This window comes from Cicer arietinum, chromosome 2 (assembly GCF_000331145.2).
Source record: "Cicer arietinum cultivar CDC Frontier isolate Library 1 chromosome 2, Cicar.CDCFrontier_v2.0, whole genome shotgun sequence".
Lineage (NCBI taxonomy): Eukaryota > Viridiplantae > Streptophyta > Magnoliopsida > Fabales > Fabaceae > Cicer > Cicer arietinum.
Genome location: NC_021161.2, coordinates 36,336,312 through 36,344,912, shown reverse-complemented (window position 1 = coordinate 36,344,912; position 8,601 = coordinate 36,336,312). Strand labels below are relative to the sequence as shown.

Here is an 8,601-nt window from a genome sequence, read left to right as displayed (position 1 = left end):
AGGGAAAGATGCCTGGCTAGACAAATCTACGAACCAGATTCACGTGAGGAAGCCTTTCGAGATTCCAAAAGTTCTTTTAGCCTTTTTGTAGCCAAGGATGCTTCTTCTGTTTTCCTTTGCAACACCTAAAATGAAACACATTAATAGTGGGAATATCCGTCATCCAAGACCACAACAACAGGGGATTTGAAATCAACATACCATCTTTGTTCTTTGATTCAAAGCTAACAGCTTATGCATCTCATATTCGTTCTTCCTCCCTTCTTTTTTAAGCTGGTAATTACACAAAATATGTTTAAGATGATTCGTTCGTAAGTAACAATTTATTAATAAGATGTCAGTGAGAAATACAGTGTTAGAAACTACAATCATTATGTTAATAATCAACAAAAGGCCAGCCAGCAAATAACCTAATATTATAATATTATCTAATGGCACAGAGATATATGCAATTATAGAATGGAGTAATAGAGTACTATGGGCATTTTTCTATTAAAAAAGTAAAGAAAGATCATCCTTACTACATTTACCTGGAGAACTTCCTTTTCACGTGAGGCTTTCCATAACCTAAATTGTTCAGATTCCTGCTTAATCTTGTGTTGCAGTTGAACCTAATGAAAATGAACTATCAGTAAAGAATGTTAAAGTAAAAAATAGAAAATATTTCAAACGGTAAATACAATTTGCATTAACAAGAGAATTGCACCTTTTGGGATTTAATTCTTTGAATCTCATCCTGAAGTCTTTTTGCAGCCTCGTCACCTTTCTGTTTTTGTCTCAACAGTTGAGCCTGGGCATCTTGTTTCTTCTTCAGCTCAGAGACCTGGAATGTAAATAATTAATTCACTGAATTGAGTGGCCATTAAGAGTTAAAACATAACAAATAATAAGTCCACCTGTGATTCAAGAGCATTTAACTTTTGAAGATATTCTCCCTTTAACTTGTGAGCGCCATCATCAGACGTGGATTTGAGTTCTTCAATTTCTTTCTATCAATGATACGAAAACGGTTTTGAGTTATCACACTAACCTATTAAATGTAATAATAATAATGATATACTACTATTTACAACATAATAATAATGATGATGATGATATACTACTATTATATAATAATAATAATAATGATGATAAACTACTATTATATAACAGAATAATAATAACAACAACAATACAATGAAAACCTTCTAACATAGATTGATTACCTGCAAGAATTTCTTCTCATTTTCCAACTCAAGAAGTTTCTTTTCATAATGTTGCCTAAGAACTGACGCATTATTAAACAGCTTCATTTCAGCCTTCAACAAATAAAAAAAGACAGTTCAAATATCTTCTAGAATAAACATGAAATAAAATGCACATGCATGTTCACAATTTTGTGAATTTTCATGCTTTGACAAAGATATTAGAAAACCAAAACTTAACCAAAGTGAATCAGTGTCTTCATGAGTTTAAAACAGACGTCTAGACTCAACAACTTATACCTCCTTCTGTTCAAGTTTCTTGTCCAATTCTTTGAGCTCCCTATCCAACTTTTCTTGAACAGAAGAATGTTCTAACTCTTTTTCATGAATTTCCACCGGTTCAACGTCATCTGCATAAAAGTTGCACAATGTTCAAAAAATACCGATTACATATCTAGGATTAAACACCAACTCAAAGTGATAGCAAAAAAAAAGGCAAACATAAAAAAATTGGGAATCGAGAAATCGAAATGCTGTCATTATGTCTAGCCTTGAGAAATCAATGTCATCTCAAAAATTTGATGGGTTGTCCCAGCCATACCAAATTATTCAAGAATAATATTATTGACGTCCACCTGAAGGGTCAATTAAAAGTTATACTGCAAAATAACAATACTCTAAAAAAATACCAAAATGTTACCTGTTATGTCCACAGGTTTGACATCACAATCAGAAGAATACTCATTACCACCTGCAAATAAACCATTCTTTGACTGGAGTCCGAGATCATCTGAATCAACCCAGTCTACAAAATGGCTAGACTTCACATTCAAATTTTTTAAATGCAACAATTCCCCTTCCAAATCATTGATCTTTGAAACATAAGATTTCACCATGTCATAATCCTAGAACCAAGTTCAGATAAAGAGTTAGAGATGCACTGCTTTGTTGGAGAGCTGTGACCATGCATCAGAAATGACTTGATGTAAATTGTAGGGAGCAATAACATTTCTATCAACAAATTACAAAAAAAAAATCATTTAAAAAAAGTAAATGATTTATTGTATTCAAACCTGATTTGAACTGGAGTCAACCTCATCCCAAGATTTACCATTTCGAATTGCTTCTATTTTCAAGATCAATTGGTCCTTTTCAACCTAAAACATTCAATACTTTGGGTAAGACACAACAGCTTGAAGTTAAAAAATACCTCAATGAAATTGTAAGAAATTAGCAACTTTGACTCTTTCGTAAAACTCCCAACATTTTACTAGAACAGAAAATGCTTAGGATTGACTAAACACCTGAGCATCGCAAGCACGTTGTTTTAAACTCTCACAAGTTCGTCCACGTGTGTTAAGCTCGCGCTGTAACTCTGCATTGCTTGCTTCAAGTAAGGATACCTTGTGTTTAAGGATCTGGGCAGGAGGAGGAAAAGACATCAGAAACATATGACTGGTAAATAAAGGATCAACTTTACACCCATCCTAAGAGAATGGTGTACCTGAATTTCCTCCGATGGTCCCCCAGCAACACCTTTATAACAAAGAAGTTCAGCCTCCAATTGCTCAATACGACTTTGCAATCTCTGTTGTTGGGCGCCGATCGGATCACGATTAATCTAAAACAATAAAATTGAAATTAATCAAATGTAAGAAACATAAAATACAACAAACAATACAGAACAGTTAATCTACAAGCAACCATAGAAAGAAATTGTAAAAAACACAAACATAAAGCACTTACAACTGCCTTGTTTTGTATGTTCCGCGCACGATTTGCATACTTTAACGTATTCAACGTCTCTTCAGCATTGGTGTCAGCGGGACTGACACATGCTGCAGTATTTCAAATAGATTAAATGAGACATACAATATCAAATAGCTAAAAAAATTTAGAGAAACTAGTCATTCATTGGGCATGAACAGTGTACCTATCATCACTGTTTTGCTGTTCCCTCCAAGAGAATCCTATGTATTCATGAACCAGTAGCATGTCAAGAAAAATATGATATGAATCCATGTCATAGATATTTCAAAAGCAAACACAACACATGAATCAAGTAGAATTCTCAAGGTTTCAAGTTAGGAGTTGCAATACAAATTCTACATGACAGTCAAAGTTTCAAGATGTCAAACAAGTAGAAGATACTCACTCCCCACCCCAACAAAACATGAGTGTTGTTAGATCATGAGTGATGAGTTTTGTCTAGATATTATTTAGTACATTATTTCATCAACCACGTACAATAGAATCATTATACATTATATATTAATATTATGATAGAAAATACACAATTTTCGAATGTAAGAGTATTTAGGTATTTCCTAAACAAATATCATCGGACCTACAGTAGATTCATACAACCCTCCCAAACAAAACATGAATGTTCGATCATGAGTATTTAGTGTAAGAAATTTTGTTCAGATATTAGTTTTACATCATTCCACCAAGTAGAATAGACATCATTATATTTGATAATAAATATATAATATATATTATACGATAGAAAATAAAGAGTAAATAAGTACATTAAAGCATTGCATATTGCTTAACTAAATACAATGCAAACCTGCAGTAGGCGTGTTAATTTGCTATCACGATACGGCACATGGCCTCCTTCTTTTCGCTTTCTTTCATCTCCTAGTGCACTTATTACATTTCCAAGAGTCAACAACCCCTTGTTGATATGAATACCTTAACCATAAAAAATCAAGTGAACGTCAAATAACTTTGAAAAACAAACAACAACAAGCATTCATATAAGTGAGCTACTAGAAAGGCCATGCATTAAATCAATTTTCAAAATTCTATTAAAACAAGTATGATAAACTATAGAATAAAAATGTCTCTATTAGTTCTATACTTCTATTAGAAATTAGTTCTATTACAAATTAGATAAATATATTGTGTCCCAAACAATCGGTATACCTTCTTTCAAGCGCATTCCATCTGCACCCGTTCTTTTTGCTCGTTCAGAACCCGCAAGATCAACTAAATGTAGCTTTGCACATAAGACGTCGTCACCATTCTTTTGCTCCATTATAATGGTAAATATAGCATGCGAACGACTAGACAAGAAACAGGAACCACATAATTATCATATAGTAAATTAATTTCCCAGCTAAGTTGGAAGAATAAAAACCATTAAGTATAAACATTAATATGATGCAGTATACATGAGAGACGTTATATCAAATTAAATTATTCACAAAGTCAAAACTTGTTATTAGAACAGTTTACCTTGATTGACTATTCATATTTGTACTCCCAGTGGCACGTGACATGGAACCACGAGAAAGATAAGACGACATTTCTTCTTTAGTCTTGACTTCAGGCTCTGTCACACCAGCCAGGGTTATTCCTCCATTATAAGTCTCTCTAATCTGTATTGGAACTCTACCAGGCACAGTAGGCTTTGCATTACAAGCTAGTTCTCCTCTAGATGCATTGGAATCAAGCAAATCAAATACTTCCTCCTTGAAAATCTGTCATTTTTAACAAAATAAGTTTTAAAATGACTGATCTTAATCACATACAAAATCCACTAAACACAAAAATAAAACAGTATTCTTTACCTCAATAAAAGATACTCGAATCAAAAATTCAGTGGATTCTTTCAAATCCTGAACCCTCTTGAATATGGTCCCCATCACCTTGGGTATAATTCCACCAGCACTTTCTTCTCCAGTATAATTTGTTCCCATTGTGTAAGTCTTACCAGATCCAGTCTGAAACAAAATAACCAATACCAAAAAAATAGAAACCGACCAGTTAAACTGACCAAACATAACAAAACAAAGCATCTCAAAAAAATAAAAATAAATAATTCACAATCAAAATCAGTTAAACTACATCATAATTTAAAATTAAGAATTTTTACCTGGCCATAAGCAAGAACAGTTGCATTGTATCCATGGAATAACGCATCAACAAGTGGAGCCACACAATCGTCATATATAGCAGATGATGGTGACCCCGAACTCCCATATACAAAATCATAAGTGAACGCGTGTGAACCAATTTGCACCTACCAAGCAATCAAAAACAACATTTACTCATCAATTCACATACAGATTCAAGATTTCATAATATAAAACATAAACTTAACAATGCATCAGGCGAGTTCAATTAATTAATTACAGCTAATGAATATAAAAAATGCACCTGAGATTCTCCAGGAGGGACAGTGATGCAATTGGTGCATCCGTGGAGAAGCTCGGCCGTAATCAACGGTCGAATGTTGACAGCAACACGGACACACTGCATTGCCTCTGAATTTTTCCCGCTTCCTTCCCCGTGTTCCATATCCGACAAATTCAAAACAGCGTTTGTGATTGAATTTGTTAATTATCTTGATTGGTTGAAGCTGGTTAGGGTTTTGATCGAAATTGGATTCGGTATATAAATTTAAACTGAGAGAGGAAATGAGAGAAAGAAAGAGAGAGAAGAAGGAATTAGGGTTTAAGCTGTGTGAGGAAGGAATGGAAAGATAAAGCGAATCTGAAAGAAAAGAGAAGAAGAGGGAATGGAAGAGAAGGAAGGGTTTTGATATTTTGAACGAAGAAAGGTGTGTTCGATTTTGAATATGGTGGACGTTGTGGGTTTTGGATTAAACTGAATTTGAACAATCGCGCTCACGTCCGAATTCAAATAAATCAGAACTCAGATCATGTGATTCTCACGTGCCGTGGAAAATGGGTAAGACTTCTAACGGTCGGTACAAAACTACACATTAACAATAGTCGCATTTTGTTCCACCCGACCGTAATATTTGTAATTTTTTTTATAATTTTTTAAAAATATTCTCATAGTAAATATTGAAAGTAAAAAAAATTCAGACAATTCACATATGGAAATTGCTTGATGTAGAAAATGATACCATCAAGATACATTCAGAAAACAATTTTTTATCTATTGAAAATTTTAAAATCGAAAAATTTAGTAGGCAAAAGAAAATAATCTTTTTTATTCTATCAAAAATTTAAAAAAAAAAATTAACAGGGAAGAAATGGATCCAAAAATTTTCAACTATAGAAATTAAAAATTATTGGGGTAAAATTAGATATTTTTTAAAATGGTGGGGATAGAGATCAAAGTGGGGTTATCAAATCTAATTTTCTAAAATGGACTGGTTAAAATAAAACATAATATGAACTATTTTGTTTTTTGGTATAATTATGGATTATTGCTATTAGGGTGAATTTTGCCTTACTCATATTGATATTAATATGATAAAATAAAGATAAAGAGAATGTTATTGTAAAATATTTTATATTGACATTCAATGAAATTTATATTTTTTATATCACTTCACTTTTTTTTTTGTCTTAAAATATATGATAAATATTCATATTAATTTCAACTTAAAATACCAGTATTTATAAGTTGAGTTAAGATTTAAAGATTCTGCATCATTCCACTTTAATGATATTATATGGTAAAATAGATAACTCACATTGAATGTGAGTGTAAAAAATATGTATATTAATATTTACATGGACAATGTATAACAACATTAAAAATAAATGTTAGTTATTCATAAGAACTAACACAAATGCTGATATTGTTAAGTTGAATATTATGACTCAGATTCGAACAGTAACTTTATAGTTGTATATGAATTTCGTTACCATTCAATCTAGACCTAAAATTAATTGTTAGCTTATATATCCATTAAACTTTAAAAATAAAGAAAAATGAATGTTTGTTTAAAAGTCAACTCATCAAATTGAGTCAATCAAATTACTGCATAAGCAATAAAGATAATAAGTCATTAGCTTATATTTTAAAATAATTTATTAATCATCGTTAAAATTTCAAGTGATTTTTAAATATTATTATTATTATTATTATTATTATTAATTATTATTAGTATTTATTTAAGCAAGTCAATCTGAGTTCATAAAATAAAAGTAAATCAATTTGTTATGCTCAAAAGGCGTTTTATGGTATTTAGGATTGTGGTAGGGTATTTATAGACTCCTGTCCAAATCTATTCCTACCTAAGACTTAATTAAGAATTATTTACTTTTCGAAAATCTAAGTTGACTACCATCTTTCAATTCATCTCAAAGACAACAAAATTACAATAAATGAATTTAGAATTAACTAAACCTTGATAATGTGATTAGTCTCAAATCAATGTATACATTATATATAATTAATCAAATTAAACTTTCGTGCATAGATATATAAGATCAATATAATGGATTATGATTAGAAGAATAATTAATAATTGAAAGTTAATTGAAAACAGTATGTTGAACCACATCGAGAGTGTAAGACTTACAACAACATGTTGATTTGATAACATATCTAATCGATTGACAATTGCTTATAAGGTGACAACCGAATGAATAACATCTAGAAATCAATTAATATAGCCACTTTTAAGTGTAACACTTTATAATTAAGTTGATTACTTGATTATATTGATATATTTTTTAATAAAATTGATATTTTAGTTGTTAAAATATTTGACATAAGTACTTAATTTGTCGCTTACTAAATTCTTCCCTTGAATTGGTACCATAGATTATCTCCCAATATAGCCACTTTGTAGACGATATCCTCGTTCAAAACAACAACTTACGCTCCTCCCTTGTCTCTTTAGCGTGTTCCAATGTCAAACTCCAAAAACAGAAAACAAACCATCACTTTGCACATGACATGGGTGGTGCACCTTCTCTCAACCCATTCAGTTTCACATTTTTCCCTTTCTTCCCCATCGTCGTTGTCACCGTCACCACCACGCTAATTCTAATTGCAAGTGCTGATCAAGATCACGACTCAAAAGAAAATGGAGGAATCCCCGCTCTCGAAGACGACAATGGCGCCGCTACATCGTCACCGCCGCCACTATCATCGACTACAAGTCACAAGCAAAAGAAATTTGCTTCCAAACCTAGTACGGCAGTAATAATAGGCATTTTAACGACAATAGTTTCCATCACATTGCTCATACTTCTCTATATCAAACACTGCTCCAAAGGAAATGTAAATATGTTTAATAATAATGCTACCGACGCAAATCCCAACGCGGAAACAAATTTGCAAGATAGGAAGAACTCCGGAATCGAGCGTACAGTTGTGGAAGCGTTGCCGGCTTTCAAATTTGGTTCATTGAGAGGCCAAAAAAACGGACTCGAATGCGCAGTTTGTCTCAACGGATTTGAGGATCCTGAGGTACTCAGGTTATTACCAAAATGCAACCACGCTTTCCACGTGGAATGTGTCGACATGTGGTTAGGCGAACATTCCACGTGTCCACTTTGTCGATATAAGGTAGACCCTGACGACGTTATTATTCCTCCGCGAAGAATCACAGAGGAAGAATCATCGTCGTCAAATGTTGAAAGTGGGAGAGTTACTAATAATACAAATATTCCCGAGAATAGTGAAACGTCGTCGTGTA

The 8,601-nt window shown here is 32.4% G+C and overlaps 2 protein-coding genes across 2 annotated transcripts in view; one reads left to right on the top strand and one right to left on the bottom strand.

Moving 5' to 3' along the window:
- The window catches only part of LOC101503802 (kinesin-like protein KIN-4C), a 10,168-nt gene extending 4,361 nt beyond the window's left edge, over positions 1-5,807 (bottom strand). The window contains exons 1-19 of the mRNA XM_004490392.4: positions 5,352-5,807; positions 5,068-5,214; positions 4,763-4,915; positions 4,428-4,672; positions 4,116-4,255; positions 3,757-3,881; positions 3,118-3,154; positions 2,931-3,022; positions 2,689-2,805; positions 2,489-2,602; positions 2,258-2,341; positions 1,885-2,089; positions 1,485-1,594; positions 1,206-1,298; positions 897-989; positions 707-823; positions 531-611; positions 202-273; positions 35-125 (exon numbers count right to left, since the gene is read on the bottom strand). Of these exons, the coding sequence (XP_004490449.1) occupies positions 35-125; positions 202-273; positions 531-611; positions 707-823; positions 897-989; positions 1,206-1,298; positions 1,485-1,594; positions 1,885-2,089; positions 2,258-2,341; positions 2,489-2,602; positions 2,689-2,805; positions 2,931-3,022; positions 3,118-3,154; positions 3,757-3,881; positions 4,116-4,255; positions 4,428-4,672; positions 4,763-4,915; positions 5,068-5,214; positions 5,352-5,492 (2,257 nt within the window). The 5' untranslated portion in view covers positions 5,493-5,807. The remainder of the gene's footprint in view (positions 1-34; positions 126-201; positions 274-530; positions 612-706; positions 824-896; positions 990-1,205; positions 1,299-1,484; positions 1,595-1,884; positions 2,090-2,257; positions 2,342-2,488; positions 2,603-2,688; positions 2,806-2,930; positions 3,023-3,117; positions 3,155-3,756; positions 3,882-4,115; positions 4,256-4,427; positions 4,673-4,762; positions 4,916-5,067; positions 5,215-5,351) is intronic.
- A 1,944-nt stretch (positions 5,808-7,751) lies between these two features.
- The window catches only part of LOC101490448 (RING-H2 finger protein ATL43-like), a 1,788-nt gene continuing 938 nt past the window's right edge, over positions 7,752-8,601 (top strand). Inside the window, exon 1 of the mRNA XM_027332086.2 lies at positions 7,752-8,596. Within this exon, the coding sequence (XP_027187887.1) occupies positions 7,857-8,596 (740 nt within the window). The 5' untranslated portion in view covers positions 7,752-7,856. The remainder of the gene's footprint in view (positions 8,597-8,601) is intronic.